The sequence below is a fragment of the Pterocles gutturalis genome, unplaced genomic scaffold, assembly GCF_000699245.1.
Source record: "Pterocles gutturalis isolate BGI_N339 unplaced genomic scaffold, ASM69924v1 scaffold37688, whole genome shotgun sequence".
In the NCBI taxonomy this organism is placed as follows: Eukaryota; Metazoa; Chordata; class Aves; order Pterocliformes; family Pteroclidae; genus Pterocles; species Pterocles gutturalis.
This window is the reverse complement of record NW_010119299.1, coordinates 1949-23291: the sequence shown is the minus strand read 5'-3', so window position 1 is coordinate 23291 and position 21343 is coordinate 1949. Positions and strand designations below refer to the sequence as shown.

Below are 21343 nucleotides of genomic sequence, written 5' to 3'. Positions count from 1 at the left end.
CCAGAATGATACAGGATACAGGGCAGTCCATCAGGGCACAGGGAGGATCCCTTACCATATCTGTTATGGCTACCTTTGCAGCCACACAGAAAACCCATTTCCCCATTTTACCACTACAGCTTTTTCTTAATATTATCACCTACTATGCTTTACATACCTGTCTTCTTAAGGAAGCAGCATCTACAACTGTCATGTCGTCTGGTGTTCCCTCAAGCGCCATATCCAAGTTGGAAAGACCATATCTATCAAATAAGGGAGATAGCTTAGATGTCTCATCCATGCACTCATTAACAAATACCAGATCTTATCAATATTCTAGTACATGTATTTTTTTGGTGGTGATAGAATTATAAAATTTTCCAGCTTTTACACAGTTGTCTATTTCAATGGTATCCTAACTGAATAAAGCACAAACACATACAAAATGGGTAAGTACTTGACTGAATCTGGATTTATTGCTCTCCATATTTAAATGTTTTTGAAGATTCTCCATGCAGACAGACTTCTTGCTGTCACTTGGGCTCTCAAAATACTGTTTTCAGTTATTTCACTGATTAATGAAACCTGAAAATTGCCTGAGCTAAAACACCTGCAACAGATTAGAAATAACCAAATGAAGACTTAGAAAGAATTGGGTGCCTTATGCTCGGTACCCACTTAAATATCCCAAGTGGACACCTAGTGAGATTAACAATCTCAGTCACATTCGCCTCAGTATTTCAGGCAGAGAACCTTGTAAATAAAGACTCTAGTGCGAATTCACTGCTTGCTGAACTTTGCATGCACTAGAAAGTTAGTTCCCAGAGCAGCTCTCAGTTTTCTTAATGTAGCAAGTCAGAGAAAGCATTATTCTAACTCCAGGGCAAGTTAATTACATATGGCACATTTATTATCAGTTGGGAAGTGGTAGAAAGTCTTCATAAAGTATGTGTTTTGATCATCCAAATGCTACCTCTTAACCAGATTATTTTCCAGCAACTAACAGGTAAAAGTAGTACCTGATGCTGCACCTAACACCGAGTTTCTCTCTGTCTTAAAACCTCAGTTTCCAATATTAGTTCCCCCTGACTTGCTTCCTCATTAGGACATACGCTGCAAACAGCTTAGGAAATTGAACAAAATGTCAAGGCTACCAAATTCACAACAAAATACACCTAAAAGGATGTTTAGCATTTAGCAACAGTCCAATGGTCAACTTTGACTACCGTGAATAGGAGCACAATTCCTGAAGCTTGCAGAATGCACTTAACTGCAGGTACTGCATTCACACTGCGTGCTCTTTCATCACTTCCAGCAAACTTCTATAGAATCCCCTCAGCTCAGGCAAGATTCCCCCCACCCCAACAGACAACTTGTCAAAAGCTTCCGTGTATCATTGTTCATTAATATACTGTCTCTAAACAGGAATTGCTGTTTCTAGATGAGAGCTGCATTAGTCTGGACTTAGATCCTTGAGCAACACTGAATAAAAGATAAGAAGTTAATTATATGTTTTGATCTGTGATTTTTTGGGTTGAAGGGTATACAGGGAGAGGGAAACCTTTTCCATGTGAGATTGGGATAAAAAACAGCTTTTAGTAAGTGAATAGTCAAATAAGCAATTGTCTATCAACAGTCATAGCCCTTTTAAAAACATAGTAGGGGCAAAAAAAAAAAGTTTTAGCAACTCCTTTTGTTAGAAAAATATTTTCTCATTAAAGCCATTATTAATTTTTTATTCTAAGGAGACTTCAAACACTCACTTAACTATAGTTTATGCTATTTACTACTTGTAGTTCTTTCAGTTTGGGCAATATTAAAAAGACTGAAACTATTGGTGTTTTTTTTTTCCTAGTTCCTCAGTGCTATGAAACTCACATTGCTAACTCAGCTAAGTTATTTTAAAATAAACCTAAATTAATTAATTTCTACTTTAAAAAAGTCTGAAGCTTTTCACACACAAAAAATAAATCAAGTTGTCCTTACTACTACAGGCTCTCTGAAAGTCAAGGAGATTTCTGAGGAGGGTCTTTTTGTAGCTATTTTTTTATTTGTAGTAGATGGTAAAAAAATTAGAAAACCCCACCAGATCCACAGCATAGTTGTCTCTCACCATCTCTCGGGAAAAGCAGAGAGGCTCATCATTTCAGTGGGATGGGCACACCTCCCTCCCAGGTCACATACATTTAATATGAAGTCACAGTAAGTCACAGCGTATCCCTGCTGCTCTACCAACTTCCAAACCATTCCAGGAACTAAATCAAGAGGGTTACCAGCAAGAAATCCCTTGAAATATCATCTTGGACCATTACAAAAACTGAATTCCTGAGTTAAAGAAGAATCACCTGCTTGAATCCAGTCTCTACTTAATCACAAAAGTGATCTCCATTTCGATGAAAACACAGACATGTAGTGGCAAATGAGAACAACAGATATGGAAGGGACTATTTTTTTCCTTCATGCTGACCATGGGATTATGTGTCAATCTTATATCTGGCTCCACTGAAATGATGTTAATCCACCAAGATAATGGCAGTGAAAAGGCATCCAGCTGCAACTAACAATCACAGGCACATTACTGAGAAAAAATAAGGTGATGAAAGGCCAAATTTTCTAGCAATACAAATATGAAACTCACTACCAAATAGAAAATACTTGAAGTATACTGCTAATGTAATTTAAGAGCCTCCCCTTGCACATTACTTTGAGCCAGAATTCTGCAGCACATTGTACCTATCAGACAAGTGAGGTCTTTGCAGGGGACTTGGATGGGTAAGGAATAAAGGCCTGAAATAAAGAGTTGAGAGGGAGGACAGAAATGAGCATTGTGTTTTAGAATAACAACACTAGAAATAGGGGAACAGAAGTCTGAATTTTCAAATGTAAATTAGTGGATCATGACTAACAAAAAAATGCTCTTTACCTGGTGTTGTCATGATGAGGGTTAGAGGAAGTGGTAGCAGCTGACCCACCACGTAACACTGGCCTACAGCAGGTTTTTGTAGATAGAAAGGACAAGACAGAAACAGGAAACGACAGAGAAGAGGTAAAACACACAGAACAAAGGAACATCAAAATGCTTCCACTTACATTGCATCATGTTTTAATACAATATAATATCTATTTTGTTGTAAGCTGCACTTTCATCTTCCTCTTATTCAGATTTAATCAACACAAAGTTTATGCTGCTAAGATATGTAGGCAAATTTTTGATGATATAGCTTCATTTATGGAAGACAAACTGTTGGAACAGAGATTTGGGTGGAGGTTATCAACCTTATAAAACAGCCATGGGAAACTTCAGGTTTAAAAAAAATCGTCCCCCAGCTAACAACAATGGGGAAAAAAAGTGTCTACACATGCTTATAAAAGCCCTCTTAATCATCCTCTCTTCCCTCTAGGAAGGGGGAGATTTGTCTTTATTCATCTACACTAGCTGTAATTCAGAAAACCTGGGCTAGTAGCCTAGGGACTGTACATAGCCCGAAGAGAGGTAAATCTCTAGGAAGAAGTAACTAAAATCTCCAAGCAGATGGTATGAACATCCTTTTAAGTGTTGCTCTTTCAGTTTCTTTTCCTCTCTAGGCAGAGAGCAAGGAAAGGTAGAGCTTTTAAAGTTGCTGCATCTATACAATATACATTAACTTTGCAATAAGAAGTGACTGTGTCCCAATTTACAGAAGACATGAATGCCAGCAGTCCCTTCTGACAAAGCCAGTACTATGTTTTTTCAGTCCCTCTGCTAACAGGGCATTAGTGTTCAACATCTATGATGTGTAACAAACTGTTCAAGAGCCTGAAATTTTTTTTCAATTCCTTCCATTTTCCCAATGCCAACAGCAGGTACATGTACCATGCATTTAACCCATGTGTACTCCAGGCTAGAAAATTCAAGACAAAGAATCTAGGTATTCTTCACAGCTGGTACATGTAGGAGGCAGAGGCTTGGTGCTGAGCTGGCTGGGAGAACACTGTGGCCTGGCTTGAAAATGAGCAAGAACCATGTAAAAATTATCACCACCACTATTTTAATTTAAAAGGATCAGGATCTAGGAGCCTTAGCAAATTCTGCTACCTGACACAATACTTGCTGGGACTAGGTCCTACTCTAATCAGCACCTTAAGTGCATAGCACAATGTTTTCCTGTCTAACCCGTAAAGATAAGCCAGCGTGATGTGTTTCACAAAGCAGAAACCCCCATTCCCAATACATACAATAAAAGAATATTCTTACCTAAATGCATGAGGTCTTGCAGAAAGTTATCAAAAAAGGTATTCCTATTTTTTAATCAGAGAAATAATTCAGCTAGTGTAAAGTCTTGTCTGAGAGATGCTAGAACTAAATACTCTGAGAAAGCATAAGAAATTCAGCAAACAGCAGCTGCGGAACACATCGCAGAATTTCTCTGTGAACATTAAGTCACCTGTAATTAACTGTCAGATATGTGAACGCCAGCTTGTCAGCATCCAGCAGGCATTTCCCACGCCGTATGACACAGGACAACATCTGGATTTTGTGTAATGGGAACAATAGTTCTCAAATCCTGCTAAACTCTTGGCATCTGTGGTATTTTATGGTAAACAAAGTTTTAAAGCTGTTGTAGAGCTAATTAATACTAACTAATCCACATTGCCCTTCCCAGGGAAAGCCAAAAACCTGGAGTTAGCTGAGGGCCACAGCAAGGAACACAACTAGGGCACCCTGGGATCTCTGCAAATCACTAACTTAAGGTAAACCAAAGACAAGTCTTTAATCCCACTTCCCAACACAGCCAGGCTGTTAAGAAGCTGCACAATTTCTTCCTTTCATTGCAGTTCACATTTTATTTCTTTACAGGTAGACCCAAAAGGATCACTAGAATATTCCACTGCCTCTCCCACACCTTTTACTTGCTTGGTTTTATAAATCAACAAAAAAATTCATTCTATAGATCACAGTGGCCTCATAACTGAGATCACCTTACCCCAAAATCAGCAGCACGTTTTTTGGTAAATACAGAATGCCCAAGTATAATATAGTCAAGCTATTAAATATATGGCCTTCTTTAAAAATCTGAGTAAGAGTACATTAAAAGTTTGAATTTTTTGGCTACTTCTGTCAATTCCATCCTACACATTAACACATGATCAGAAGAAGGCGTAACTCCAAGGCTGTGAATACTCAACTCTTCACAGAATGTTAGAGATTGGAAGGGACCTGGAAAGATCATCTAGTCCAATCCCCCTGCCAGAGCAGGAACACCTAGATCAGATCACACAGGAACACATCCAGGCGGGCTTTGAATGTCTCCAGAGAAGGAGACTCCACACCCTCTCTGGGCAGCCTGTTCCAGTGCTCTGTCACCCTCACCGTGAAGAAGTTTTTTCTCATATTCAAGTGGAACCTCCTATGTTCCAGCTTGAACCCATTGCCCCTTGTCCTATCACTGGATGTCACAGAGAAGAGCCTGGCTCCATCCTCCTGACACTCACCCTTTACATATTTATAAACATTGATTAGGTCACCCCTCAGTCTCCTCTTTTCCAAGATAAAGAGACCCAGCTCCCTCAGCCTTTCCTCATCAGGGAGATGCTCCATTCCCTTCATCATCTTTGTGGCTCTGCGCTGGACTCTCTCCAGCAGTTCCCTGTCCCTCTTGAACTGAGGGGCCCAGAACTGGACACAATATTCCAGATGCGGTCTCACCAGGGCAGAGTAGAGGGGGAGGAGAACCTCTCTCGACCTACTGACCACCCCCCTTCTGATACACCCCAGGATGCCATTGGCCTTCTTGGCCACCAGGGCACAGTGCTGGCTCATGGTCATCCTGCTGTCCACCAGGACCCCCAGGTCCCTCTCCCCTACACTACTCTTGTCTACTTCACTGCAAATACAGCGGCAGCGTGAAACATGAATGCCCAGTAACACAAGTTACTAACAGAGGGAAAATGGGCAGTAAGGCAATGACCAAATGAATCTGGTCTATCTTCCTCTGCTTAGAGCAGACATGCAATGGAAATACCACAGTAATGATGCAATCATAAATACACGGACCAGGAGGAAAACAACAAGGTGTGGACAAGTGAGGTACCTGGGTCCAACTTCCATCAATCCTGTGCATGCGCACAGGGGACTGAGGCCAGCACAGTCTCTTTGTTCAGCAGAGGGAGCAGCTGTGTTCACCTCTCACTGTACTTTGAAACATCTCTGGAAAATCTCAGAAAGGCCATAAGACTGGGCACTAGGATTTTGTGGATGTGTTCTGGATGTGAACTGGCTAAGAAGCTCAGCTTCTAAAGTACAGAAAGGATTGGTGCACTGAAGAATCAGTGACTGGATGAAACTGCTCTCCTTGCTTGTCTTGGTGCTATAAGCAGTTACTTCAATAAATCAATGCCTACTGTTTTTCCCGGGCTCCTTCACATTTGCAGACCCATTTCATTTTCTTCTGAACTATATTAGCCCAATCCAAAAATCACATGTAGCCCTATTTGATGGTCTTGACCCACATCCCATTTTATTTTCACCACGAAAAATATCATTAACTTGCTCAACATAAAAAGTCATCTCATAACACCTCAGAATATGATTATGTGGGTGAAGTTTGGCATTTAAGAAGGATCGTGGCTTTTTAGAAAGAGCTATCCTGAAGAAAGGAAATAGTAATAACTTTCTATACTTTTTTCACCTAAATAAAAAGGTATTGACTCAAGAGATGAAGAATAGTTCAGATAAAGCACAGATTTCAACACAATTCTATTAAAATATGAAATTGCATCTTTTCCTGCATTTAAGACATCACTAAAGTCTCCGTAAATAGAGGGGTAGGTTTTTGTTTGTTTGGTTTGGTTTTTTTGCCTACAGCATAGAAGATCAGTGTTTAAAAGACATTAGGTATAGGCCCAATATAGAAATTGAAACAGAAAAATGGTTAGAACTGGAAAACAAAACTGACCTATTGTCCTTGTCCAAGCTGAAGGAAGTGCAAGAGTAAACAGACAGTGTAAACAGTGATCATTAAATTGTTGCCCATTTAAATAACCTATTATGCGAGCAGTGCCAGCTAAACTAGGCATAAATGAATTATCTGCAGCAGTACAATCAGCACCTACCATCAGCAGTTTTAGTAGATTGGAAAATATTTTGGAAACAAAAAAGCAAGCCACGGAACAAGTTAAAAATATTCCCAGTGAGTAAAACATAGATCTTTTTTTATTTTAAAAGATCTCTTCTCCTGTTAAGCATAAAATGTTAAAATAGTAAGGTTTTGAGATAGAAAGCACATTACACAGAGCAAAAAAAAAAGAGTGCAGGTTTGGAGCAATTTAAAATTAACAATACTTTGCAACCATGCAAGTGGATCATCCAAATTTCACATTCCTACGCCACCTGTAGAGTATTGGTAGGTATCTAATCACCCAACCACAAAGAATACACTTTCACCTTATCGAAAAGTTCATTTTTTTGGCACCTATTTGTTCATAGGTGACTGGAAACAGGTTCTCCATTTCTTCTTGGAAGGTTAGCAAGAAGACCTCAAAAAGTAACCCAAACCAGGCAGAGTAAAATGCAGCTTTTGAAGTATTCAGAAGCCTAGACATTTTCTGATAACTTAAGTAAGCTGAAAGTGTATGTATGCATATGTGTATGTTTCCCAGAACCCATGAAAACATGGGTAGGAACGTGTCAAATGGAAGCCAGGAATAAAACCTGTTAGCTTCACTGCAGACTGGGGAAAGGGCTAGAATTTCAGTCTGTATTTTAACAAGGACTCTTGCCACAGTATCCATAAGCGCTATTATTCACAGACCATAGAATTCCTCCTTATCTGGGAGCTTTAATTTAATAAAACAAAATAAACTTGTAACTCTATCTGATTTTTAATACTGACAAGGAAAAAAGGTATTGCTGTCAAACTGCTGACAGGCATCAAAACTTTAACAGCTACAGCCTGAAATTTCAAAGTCACACTTAAGCATCCAACTCACAGAATTTCAAGGGGAACTATGCAGCTAATTTTTATTTTTTTTAAGTCCCAGGTTAAGAATACAGAGGCCAGCAAGACTGGAGTTCTATACTATTCAGGAATATTAATATGGGCATTTGTATACTATCAGGTCAGCAAACATGGTGAGCTAAAGGAGGTGCCAGTTTGGAAACTGACTGCAAACACACAGACATGTACAATAAGATTGGCTTGACAGTCATATTTTGCTACCAAAACAACACAAAACCAAATAATTTAACTCCACACTACAAAACATGAAGAGTGCTGCTGGGATATCAGCAACCAGAGGTAAATGGCAAGTTTCAAAGAACTTCCTAGCCCAGGCCACACTGAAGGGCAGCAGGAGGAATAAGCAGTTCCTCCCAATGTTCTTGCCAGTCATGTCCTTGACTTTGACTTCTTGGCAAGCCCTGGGGGTCTTGGTTAGCTCTACACTACAGACTGTACTCAATTTTTATCTGAACCTCTGTACTAGCATACTGTTGAAATAAAAATTGCTTTTGGTAAATTACCTTGCCATTATTAATCTTTATAAATGTTTCTGGAGTGTTAAACATGCCATACTTGTAATGCTTAGAGGTGCCACATCAAAACAGTCCAAGGATGCATCAACTGGGCAAAACCCCACTGAAGAAAATGGAAATCATAGTATCGTTTAGGTTGGAAAAGACCTTTAAGATCATCGAGTCTATCTGTAAACCTAACGCTGCCAAGTCCACCACTAAACCTTGTCCCTAAGCACCATGTCTACACATCTTTCAAATACCTCCAGGGATGGTAAGTGATTGCCCCGAGGCTTGTCTTGGCTCAGTACCTCTCAAAGTACCACCTTATCCATAAAAACAGAAACAGCATTAATCGGAGGAGCAACCAGCATCTCAGTGTACACTGCCTTCCTTGCTCTCAGCACCCATCAAATCAGTCATGTATCAACTAGAGAGAACTATTCTCCCTATACACTGCAAGAGACTTCAGGCTGGACACGTTATCAAAAGCAGTGTCTGCAATGCCTTGCGCAATATTCTACCCTGTTCCTGCACATTTCTTTCAATGCTTCATGACAACATCAACCCAATCTTATTGATTTGCACCACTGCTCACCAACAGAAAAGCAGAAGACAAGGCTAATAAATTTGCAGGCTCAAGGTCAAGTATTAATTGCAGAAAACACTGGCAATCTGGGAACAGCAAAATCCCTTGCAGTCACAGACTAACACTTCCTATTTTGATTTTTATTTAGAAGGAAACCAAAACAATGCTGTATTTGACTGAAACAGAAGCATTTTGAAATGTGAATTTTGGACAATTAAATTGCTTATGAATAGTGAAAGCAAACGAAAGCAAAAGCAAATAATTCCATCTCATTATTTTGTAAACAGAAACCAAACTACACTAAAAAGGAGAAAAGAAAAAAAAAAAACAAGGCAGCAAAAACTGGCAGAATCAGTGACAACCAATCACCTGCGGTTTTCATCCAGCACATCCAAGACCTGCTGATAAGCCCTACGAGTGGAAGACTGGATAAACGACAAAATGCCACGAGCAGAGTAAAGATTAGTTCCATCTTCAGGTAACATATTGGGAGGACAGACACGAGCCTGTTGCAGTGATGGTGTCACACTGTTTGTACAAGCATAGTAAATGAAGAGAGAAATACTATAGTCAGATTTTAAGTTAAAAAAAATATTTTCAGATAGCCCCCATTCCAAAATGCTTATTGATTGCTTTTGGTTTACCCTTCTCCCACCACACACGGTAACACTCCCAATTCTAATAGCGTAGGGATCACAAGCTACATTTATGTATGTTCTTCAGAAGCAAAGTAATAATCCAAGGACAGTTTTGATCTATTATACAAGTTAGTTTTAGAAAGTCCTTGTCCAGCTAAATCTGTACCTGTTGAAATCAGTATTCAAGTGTGTTTTTACAGGCATTAGCATTTAAAAAAAAAAAATCCTACCCATAATCTCTTTCAAAGTGCAAGCCTTTTTCAATAAGGAGAGTCTCACACAGAGCCTCGTCAACAAAAATTTTTCTTCAAGCTGTGACTAAAGATTAAGATAGTATTTTGATGTGCATGTGAGCAAAGTTTAAAGGCAACTGCAAGAAATTCAAAAAAAAGCACACAATTCATATTCCAGTGACAACAAATTACATTATCTGAGTTTTGGACTATGATGCACAAATAATATTTAAAACACACAGGATTGAAATTCAAACATAATTATCCAAATCATTACATCCAAACATTTGGAGTACACAAACCTCATCTCTATCAGACAGAAATTAGTTTTGATAAACTGCCTTTGATTTGCTCATATTTCTTTACTTCAACCTGACTTTATCCACATTGTCCTTCACACATCCTTTTTTTTCTTAAATCAGAAAACTCTAAAGGTAAGATGCTTTTTTAATAAGAAGTAATTTGTGTTAACTTAATTGTAAATATTAACACAAATGCAAAACAAAATGCGAGTCACTGTACCCTTTAAATCTTGGGATAGTTTTTATTCCAAGATTAGAATCAATAATTCAACACATTTCCTTTAATCCTGCTACTTGTGCTTTGGCATTCTAACTCCAGAAACTGTTGGGAGCAATCTTCCCGTTCTTGGCATTTTTAAGAAATTAAGCAAAGCTTAGTGGCTGAGTGCTTGGAAGTTGGTTTTGGTATTTGGATAATCTCTAGATGGGTCATAATTCTATGGACACTTATTCTGAACAGAGTTGTTTTGCGACTGGCTGGCACTAAGGTCACAAAACTGAGTATGAAAGAAAATATAGTTGAAAAGACAGATTCAAAGCCTGTTACACAGATGTCACTTCACCCACAGAACATTCAGCCATCCTGTGCTTCAAGAGGCATGCAGAGACAGCAGTGGCTGGTGCTTGACCAATACTGGTCATTATTTGTTACCTAAACTGCAAATATCTTTTCATGCCGCTAGAGAGTACGTTTGGACAAGAGCAAGTAGTAGTAGTAGGAAACATTGATAAACATCTGCTTCACTTCTTTACAGCTTTTATCGTTCTCCAAGACTTGCAGGATCCATCTTTTTTATATTTATGATGACTTTTACTTTGTGATCAATGGCAGTGGTCACATCCACACATTTTACTCTTGAATTGCATTGGAAATGCCAATATTCACTCGAAAAATATCAAGAAGCAGGGGCAAGTATGGAAACACTGCCACTAAAGTGAATTGAGGAAAATTTCTACTCCTTTGTGGGTTTGCTGGCTTGAGGGAAATGAGGGAAGAGCTGAAGGCTTGAACTCATATGTTTTATATTAAAAGTAATTTTTCCTGTTCATCACTGCGAAGATTTACAGAATAGGCTGAAAGAGAGCTTAAAAAAGTAACGTACAGTATTTAGACACATTGCAAACTAGAAGATATTGTGCAATTCCTGTTATCCAGAATGGTATTACTGTAAATATCACAGTAATGTTATTTGCATACAGTCTTCTGTAGATACAGAAAAAAACCCCTGATATCTATTTAATTAAAAATGCACAAAATTCTCTAAAAGAAAGTTACATGTGCTGATTAAACGGAAAGTGTATATAATGATGAAAAATCAAGGTGGACATCAGAACTAGATAATTCCTAACCCCATGGTCTAGTCCCTGGACTACTTTATGCTCATTGTTTTATAGGTTGCTTGTAAGAAAAGGCAGTTTCAAGAGATTACTCCATTCATTTTATGATGTTATTTAATTCTTACTTAAGAGGATACTTAGTTTCCTAAATGATTTAATTATTTAAGAGATTAAAATAATCTCTTTGCTCCAGGATATGATCTAAACTGTACGGCTACATGAAATTACTCCCATTTTCTCCATAAAGATGATTGTTAATTTTAATATCCTTCTAAAGTTTGAGAGAGACCCTTCTCTTCCTTTCTGTCTGAAAGTGAGAATAATTCTACGAAGGGCTCAAATGTCATGATTAAGGAATATGAGGGGAAAAAAAAAACAACTAAGAAGCCAAATTTTTCAGGATTGAAAATTATTGTCCTATAAACATGTGGTAGCCCTTTGGACTATGTCAGAGACCATGGAGAAGAAATATTGTGAAGAAAATATCTGATATAGAAATCAGTGAAGATTATATAAGAAAAAAAAATCTCTAACATAAGTATCTAAAATTTAGTATGACTACTTATCATTAGACACTAGAGCTATCCCCCTTCTCCATTTGTAGTTAAATGGTTTTAGTCCTGAATTTTGTTTCAGATTTCTGAAAAGAATTCTTGTATATAGCTCCAGCCACTTATTGTAGCACTCCCTGGTTACAAACACCAGTCAATTCCAGAATTTGGAACCAAAACAAACAACACAGAATTACAGAAATTACTATGGAAGAGCACAGTAACATTCTACTATATGCAGAGATTTTAGCTTAGCAGCAATCTCCCTTAAACCTTCTCAAAACATTTGTGATGTACACAGGGTTTATTTCAGACAGTTCTCTGACTTGAAGTTCTGGAAGTATCAAATGAGAGGTAAACAGATTTAAGTAATCAAAGTTACATTCAACCACACAGACAGACTGTATTCTCATTAAAGACGTGCACACCATTACCTTTTCCCCCATGACTTGCATGAAGAACAGAATTTCTCAAACTGTGAAATTAAACTCTCTAAAGAGATGCGTTTTTCTAAGGGAAAAAATTAAATGCTGTCCCCTTTTCCCTGCACTCTTGGTTTGTTGACTTTCGATGCAGAAGTAGAATCCCTGCATTCAATATTGTCTGGCAATGGCCAACAAAAAACTTTGTTTTTCCAGCTATTCAAATATCAGCCAAAGAACAATGAAGCAAACAAACTACAGCTATTTTGAAATTTAATTTTTCTTTACAAATTGGTTCTTAGTTGAAGCTATCCCTCTCCTTTGGCCTTCAGGTATTTTTCCCCATGTTCTTTATACAGGGAAATGACTTGGCAGAGTTTGAGAAACCCTGAAGCAAAATTAGAAACCACACATTCAGCGTAGAAAAGGCTGTGTCAAATTTTACATTCTAAACTACAGATGCCTAGTCAGAAAATTAGTATTGCAGAAAGCTACTTAATTACACACACTCTTGATTTTCATATACCAGGTAATATTTAGGCTTACGTGCAATCCTCAGTTGAAAGAGATGACTGGAACCGTGGCATTTTATTTCTTGGGACAGTATCTGATCTGTGCCACCTTGAATAATAATTGCAGTCTCTTAAGTAAGCATTATTATAAATAGAGGGATTGTAATTTAGAGAGCTGTCATTATTGCTATGCAGATAGCTACTGTACAAGGAGGTGCCTACTTGTTAGTCTCAGTTTTTTGAAGAAAACATGTGGGAATTACTGTCTTTAGTGAAGCCCAACCCCTGAAAAATTCTTGGAACTGTCTCTGCATGCAACTGGATGACAAGAAGGAAAAAACAGAAAAGGAACGGCTATTTGCACCATGTAGAGAACACTGTGATAGGGAGCCCAGACAATTCTTTTGCTTCAATCTGACAATCTACTCCACAATGTTTAATTGTGTCACTTTGTAGTCAAGCACTGGAATTTTGTGCAGTATATCTGAACATTTTGTCCAAGGAGGACAAGAGTGTCCTTGATTAAAACTTGATTATAGTCCTGTTTAGAGAAAAAAAAAATGAAAAAAAAAAAGGTTTTAAAAGGCAGTGTTCCCTGTGCCCTTCAGTGGGGTCCTCATCACATTATCTGAGTAGGCTATGATGTTTATCAGGACATTGAATCAAGGAGGTAAGAGAACCAAGCATTTGGGAAAAAAAAAAAAAACCACCAACAAAAAAACCAAAAGGTATTTTTTGGATAGGAATTAAATATTTGAAGTAAAACATGGACTCTTTCCTATTTGAAGATGTGAACCAGATTCACACAAGCACAGGAATAAAGACCTGATCTTTGTCAAGTTAGAGGACTGGAGTATTTGTTACTGCAGAAGTAAACCACTGAGACATGAGATGAACTGAAAAGTCAAGCCAGTTTTGATGAAGCAGCAATGTACCATTACAGTAACTAGAACAAAGATTATTTATTTCAGCCAACAACACTGGAAATCAGAACTTCTGGAGCAGCTGATTTCTTGTGGTTTTGTACTACTGGAAAAAACAATATTTCCAGATGGTAAAGAAATTTCAATGTGATATAAATGAGGTAACAGGTGAACAATTATGTTTTCTGTAGTGCAAAGAATACATTTGTAGTCCAACGTATCTACTTAAATGGCCTAATTTATCAACAAGGAAGCTAAACTTAGAAGACATGCATCACATTTACCACAAATCTCTAACAGAAATAGTTGTCTGTGAGCAAGGTGATACCCAGGACCATCTGAGGTAGCATAATTTACATCAAGCAGGTTGGTTTGCCTGTATTGCCTATTTTGAGCTATACAATAACGCTTCTACATGGGTAGCTTCTCTAAGTAGCTATCACAATTAAAACAAAATGCCATGTTATCAATTTTGTTTGAAGAATTGCTACTTCTGCTTTTATTTACATGAAAATTGCATATTTTTTTTTTGCAGTTCACAATATATTGTCCTGTGGGCCTAAACTGTGAGGAAACAAGAACCAAGAGGTACCTTTTTCACAAAGTAAAAAAAGGTTTCTATGGCTCACACGAATGCAGGAAAGACAATTTCCACCCTGAACATAGTGTTTTTGTAATGTGAATTCATGTACCATTCTCCTGCGAGTTACCCAGGTACTTAGTCACATTCTCCACTTGGAGATTGACAAAACCTGGATGAGGGAGAAATGCCAGACTCGGCATCACTGACAATGCCACAGCACATTCAAAGTGATTTCTTTTTTTTGGATAACACTGAATCAGAAGAAGCAATGACAGAAAAAGAAGCAATTTCTAGGAACCTCAATTATTTCAAAGCAGATGATCTACACATTAGGCACAGCATAACTTCTGTCATAAGAAAACGAGCCCTTGAGAAGACAAGAGAGAAATGAAATTCTATTAAAATACGTTATCTGCAGGTCAGCAAGTGGGGAATGCTGCAGTGAAGAAAGGTAGCTTCTTCCACATGGGCAGCAGAGCACAGATACAGCAGGCTCAGTATTAGCTAGCTGTTATTCTTCAAACAAAAGAGAAGAGATCCTGGACCAATCTCAAGTTTATATAATTTTCCTAAAAGACATTCATAATAGAAACTGCCTGGCTTCAGAAGTTTGATTTGACAGGCATTATGAAGGCACTAGCATGGGCATCAAGAGAGGAAAACTAATCTCCAGGTGTGTCACAATTTCCTGGCTTTTGTAAATGATCAACTGAGTCATGCAAGCTACCAGCTATATGTTCATTGATCATATCCTTTTTCAGGTTACAGGATTCCAAGTTCATATTGCATTGCTAAGCCTCTGAAGGACTGCTAACAAACTGTGACAGCAAACAATATTCACACCTTTTTAAACTAGTAATTCTGTATATAGCTACTGAGTTACAGCAAAGCACACAGGTGAGTTTATACAGATATATGATTTTTGTATTCAAGAAGTCCGAATATATGTGAGCAACTGGATACATCCAGTCAGAGTTGATCTTGCTAGTCTGTCAGATGGCTGGCTGGGCAGACACAGCCTATGACTTTCAGAAGACTAAACTAACCTGGGGAACAATGATAAAGTGATTTCAAGAAATCACAAGAATTCATATACCATCTGTTTTTCCTGTAAGTCCAATACATAAAGACTGGCAAAGCAGAGCTGGTAAACTTTTTCACAAGCAGCTTCCATCAGCTGAAGAACATCTATTCTAGCACACATCATGTGCAAACTATCAGAGAGGTAAGTGAGGGCCATGCCTACAGTGAAATTCTTGTATGGCCAGTTCAACAGGACATGAACTCGAGGACCGATATCACAGGGACCTTGTGCACTTAGTAGACTGCCAGAACATTTGGAGTCCGAGCTGATCAGGAGCTTATGGATGTGAATCTGGTTTGCCAGCTCAGTGAATATATACGACTGAGCAAACTTGAGTACCTGGACATGTGCAATCTATAAGCTTGTATGAACCAAAAGCCTGATTAACTAAGAAGAGGAAGATATGCAACAACAGTTCCACGAAGATCTGGAGAAAGAGAAGGAGAATCAGAACATTGTCTACAACATGCATCAGAGTATATTTCACCAGTTTTAGACTAACTAACAGGTAAACATAGTACATACAGTACCTCCTAGTGGCCCTGCTGTAAATAGAAGAAAACAGACATTTCTAGGACATAATTCACTTTATCTATTTTAGACTAAAAATAGCTAGACCCTAAGTAGGTCATGCACTTATTTCCCTCTAGTTACTGAAAATTAAGTTTGTGGTGATTTAACAATAGAGTTATACACTCTACATTGGGACAGATGAATCTCATCTTTTAGGTCTTAGATCTAAGATCCTTTCAACAAGGGAAAGTATTCTTTATGGTAGCTGTATTAGGAATCTTTTATATGAGCTTTAAGTGTTACTCTGAACAGTTGTTGCCAGGTGGAAAGATGCTGCCACTTGGCATAAACTGATTAATCAAAGACACTCATATCTAATAAAAATATACAGACCTATATGCCTTCAAAAAGCACCATAAGAATTTCTACCTCAGATGGTATCAACAGATGAAGTTTCCAATTCTAAATGCCACCTGCCATTTTGGTCTCAAAAGATTAAGATGTATACTCCCAGATTCCAATACATTAAGTACATTGACACCAAAGAAAAATTACTTATTCTAATATTTATGAGAAATGCACATATTTTTTCTGTGGGTGAAAACCATTATGTAATATCAACAGTGAGAGGACAGGGAACTTTTTCATGCACAAAAAAACCACAGTTTCCTGAAAATTCAGGAGGGAAAAAAAATTATACCAGGTCAGAAACTGAAAAAAATTCTGAAGTAACAATTCATGATAACTGGTGAAACTGACTGTGAACCCAAAAAGACTCCCACCCATCCACTGCAAGAAAATCACAAATGAGTCACCTCACTGACCAAAAAGCACAGAAATTAAGAAAAATGCTGGCTTCATAATATTAAAAATTAGGTACTTGCCATAACATACAAAATATTAGTTGGAAAAAATAAATAACGAGGAGACAAGGAACAAAGGAAATAGGTAATAAAGCTGTAGTTGTGTCCTTGCGCCCTGTTGCTCAACTCACATGGAATCATTTCGGGCCAGCTGGCCATTCGGTCTCGTGGCATTTTCGCTCATGGAACGTTCTCTCTTCAGTCTTCCCACTGAGCGGACCTGTGTAAAAGGGGAGAAAGAGTGAGATAAAAGACAGAGAATTCCAGGAGACACTTAATAACTTGCATTGGAGAATTGTAATTGCTCTGCCTTCAGAGACAATAGCACGGTTTTTTAATAGGTTTCACGGTCACTAGGAGGAAGACAACTGATGACAGGCTCTGATGCTGGTACATGTAAAACCAAGGTCCAAACTTATTGCAATCCTGTTGTTATCTATCCATATGATCTGATGCCAAATGTATGAACAAACAGAATTTTGAACAGGTAAGAAAGCAATATCATGTTTAATATTACTTCCTATCACCAGAGATAAACATATTCCTACTGTATTTTATGAGTCTACAGAATATGCAGGTTCATAAATATTTTTCAGTTTTTAAGATGTCAATTACCATCATCCCCCTGGATGCCAATGTTATACCATTCTTTGAAGTCAGTTTTCAGAGTTCTGTTAAAGCTCACTAATTCTACGTGGTGTTATATCTTATGGCCATGAATTCCAAAGGTTAGAATCTTAGCTTGTTTTCTGATAACCTGCAAATTAAAAAAATCTTGCAGTTTTGTCTTCAAAAGAGCTTTTTGTTACAAGTCTTTTGAATAGTTCTAATTATGACTTTATTTTTGTAAGTACTGTGTGAGCTTACTGAGCATGGCAACTAGCCATCTGCCAGGAACTTTAAAGTCATAATTAGAACTACTACAGTGCTAATAAAAATATTTTTATATTTTCCTAACTTATGCTAGCACCAAGTAGACCTGCACCACAGTAGAGAAATCATTGGTCATTTCCCTTTCTTTAGTAGAAAGCTTCTCAACTAAGGAAAATGTAAAATAAGTACTAGCCTCTTCATTTTGAGGTGTCTGCTGTGGAGGTTTTTCTAGGTCCAAAAAATCTAGCGGTCGATCACTAAGAGAAATAACACGGGGAGGAGTTTTCAATGCCAGTGGTTTAAATGGAGTAGACTGAAGAAGGTCAAGGTCTGGTGGTCTGGAAAGTGGAATGTCTTCATTATCACCTGCAAGAACACAGTTGTCAACAGAAAGCAAGCTGTCCTGAGGCCTGAGGGCTAATGCTAAAGTTCAGAAAGACATTGCATCAGTTACTTCCCCTGATTATGCCAAATAATTAAGTATACCTTTCTTTAACAGGGCTTATATGTTAAAAACTGTGGTTAAAGCTCTCAAAGACCACATTAATTGACACTTATTTGAACAGTTTGTCCAAGAACAACGATCCTGAGTAATCCTGAGCAACATCAACTGTTATTTAAGTGAGAGCACTTTTAATCTCAAGACATAGTCCTATTGAAGGTGTAATTGTTTAGAAATACAGTGACTGGGGATGTGAAGATGTCACTCTTTCAAGGCATACAATATATGTGTGTCACACATTTTGCAAATTGTAAGGGCTTCAGCAGTTCCAGGTCTGTCACTGTAAAGCCCGTGACCATAAATACCAAAGAAGTATGGACAGAGTCCACCCAGTGACAGACAGATCCTTAACATAGTCATCATTCTGATTGTAAGCAAGCACATTTTGAACGGCTGATATATATACTACATCCCCAGAACATGTTACAGTTACTTCAGCTTACAATTAATTAAGAAAATTCAGGTGTAAATTAATAAACATTAAGGTGTTTTTGCTCCAGAAATGGTTTAGTAAGATGAATAGTCAGCACTTGAACCTTTGTTCGTAATCCATCATTAGCTGTCTCCACTATAAGCTATACCAAAACTATTCATGAAAATTTTCGGAGTTTAAGAAACTTCCGAAGTCAAAGTTGATGAGCGATAACTGTTTGAAAACCAGAAAGCATTTTACAGATTTTTCTTCTAAAAAAATATCAGTATATATTTTTGTCCAACAAGAACTAATGGAACTCATTTAAATTTTCACCTATTTTTCTTTTATTGAGATGCAGACGTACCTGCCACTACAATCCGCTCTGGAACCTGCATAGTTACACTGGCATTTGGAAATCCTTCTTGGATGCCCTTCTCAAGGTCAGCATTTTGAGGAGCCACTTTGAGTTTTTCTGGGACCCTCATGCGCTGACTGATTCCTTCCGTGTATTCCATTTCATACTGAAGACGATTTATTTCCGCCATCTCGGCAGCTGGAGACGGGAATGCAGCCCCACTCATTCTGGGAAAAGAAAACCAAAAGCTATAGTAGCAAACAAGCAGAAAGTGTGCAAAGGAATCTCTTCGTTCTGATTACTAGGCAAGTGGTAGACGATCCTAACTGAACAGACTTATTTAGAGAAACAAATTATATGATAAAATTCATAGGAAGCGTAGTCATAAGGAGCTGAGAGTTGAGGGCAATGACAGAAGAACAAAGTGATGCTGTAGGCAACACTCAAGGCTGCACCGACGTTCCTCAAACTGATCTGTGACAAAAAACTGTAGAAATTCTGGATGTAATGTACCATTTCTGCACAGACTGGCGAAACACAAACAAACCAGCAGATCAAAAAGAACTGGTAGCAAATCTATTCAGGATTGGTAAAAAATCTGAAATAGTGATCTGTATCTATATAAATCCAGCGTAGTAGTATTTGAGAAAATGGATAAAGGCTTAGAAAACTGCATGTTGACGTAGGGCAACAAAAGAAAGGGGTCGGCTTGGGCAGCAGCCTTCTGCTCGCTGTCAGTCACCCAGGTCTCACTCCATCTTACAAGTTCCTTATCCACAGCCTGTCAAATCCGCTTGAAAACCTGACAGATTCATAACCCATTCCCAACCACAAGCAACCTGTAAACTTCTGAATTTTTCTCTAAGTGAAAATCTTACCTTTGCAGAACAGATACAAGATGGGCAGAGAAATAACAAGGCTGTATTTAAACTGAAAAGGGTTTGCCAATACTGCACATACACATTTTCCTGGAAAAGGGGGGGAATTTCATATGAAGCAGTGGGGAAATTTCCTAGAAACTGGGCTGTGAAAAAATTCCTAATATGGCACTTGCTGGGAGCCATGCCAAAGACAAAGACCAAGATAACTGGGGTTTTAGGGTTAGGTTTAAGGTTGAGAGAAAAAGAAATCCTAGAGCTGCACTTGGAGGAGGTGGGCTGGAAAGGGGCTCCCAGAGGAAGTTGCAAGCTGCAAGGAATACTTGGTTGTGAGAAACTCTGCATCCAGACAATGGCTGGGGGGCCCTGTCAACAGCTCAGACTGAAATAACCATTATTTTTAGGGTTAGGATTGAGAGAAATACGTATTTTTATATATATGTAGACACACAATATGTAAATACAGTTATCCTGGCAAATCCACCTACGGGAAGCATAGATTACTCTAACAAGAAATCTTTTGGCGGTATTGCTTGAAGTAGTTCCCTAAATGAAGTAATTTATCCTGGCAAAAAGGCAGGGTTTACCACTATATCTGCAACTACATTCTTTTACTATTTTTGGCAGCAGGGCTATGTCTGTTGCTGTGTGTGTGCTTTCATAAGCCGAACGTGCAGAACTTTGTTCACAAAGTGCCTCAACGCAGACCATCTGCATGGCAGGCGAGACGGACCACAGCCATTCCTCCCACCACCACACAGAAGCAATACTTTCCATATTTATCAATAAAACCTCCAATAGCACCCTTCAGACAACAGAAGGAAGCACACAGAAGGTTGTGGATTGTGTAACTCTATATTAAATGCCCACATTTAGTATATTCACGATGTGTTCCACTTGGCAATCCATCCTGGGATCCTCAGTGTTACTTTCAGGACTTCCTGACACCACAGATCAAATGAAAGAATCTCATTCATCTCCAAGTCTCACCGCAGCACAGTAGGAGAACTGCGGGTCAGTGAGAAGGCAAGAAGGTCACTTTTCTATGTAAACTTAAAAAAAAATAGTTATAAAGCAAATACCTGAAGTAATGCAGATTTAATCTATCTGTGTTAATTCTTACTGTTTGTTATGTATCAAGTGAAAGGATCTGGAACAACCTATTTAATGAAACACTTTATAGGAGCTCAAGAGGTGCTTATGCAGCTCTTGTCACTTCAAAATTCTTAAGATTTCACCTTGGGTTTTTTATGGCCCTGCCCTTTGGTTTTGCAAGATAGATTCCCTCTTGCAAGTCAT

The 21343-nt window shown here is 38.2% G+C and overlaps 1 protein-coding gene across 9 annotated transcripts in view; it reads right to left on the bottom strand.

The window, feature by feature from the left end:
- Nucleotides 1–19392, bottom strand: part of MFF (mitochondrial fission factor) — a 20301-nt gene extending 909 nt beyond the window's left edge. Inside the window, exons 1-7 of one of the 9 annotated variants that reach the window (XM_010076528.1) lie at nucleotides 19176–19392; nucleotides 18088–18260; nucleotides 17153–17241; nucleotides 13090–13164; nucleotides 9429–9587; nucleotides 2903–2965; nucleotides 158–242 (exon numbers count right to left, since the gene is read on the bottom strand). In XM_010076528.1, the coding sequence (XP_010074830.1) occupies nucleotides 158–242; nucleotides 2903–2965; nucleotides 9429–9587; nucleotides 13090–13164; nucleotides 17153–17241; nucleotides 18088–18260; nucleotides 19176–19392 (861 nt within the window). Of the gene's footprint in view, nucleotides 1–157; nucleotides 243–2902; nucleotides 2966–6914; nucleotides 6933–9428; nucleotides 9588–13089; nucleotides 13165–17152; nucleotides 17242–18087; nucleotides 18261–19175 lie in introns of all 9 variants that reach the window. The other 8 variants (XM_010076530.1, XM_010076529.1, XM_010076532.1 and 5 more) reach the window with 8 other exon arrangements.
- Between the last annotated feature and the right edge of the window lie 1951 nt (nucleotides 19393–21343).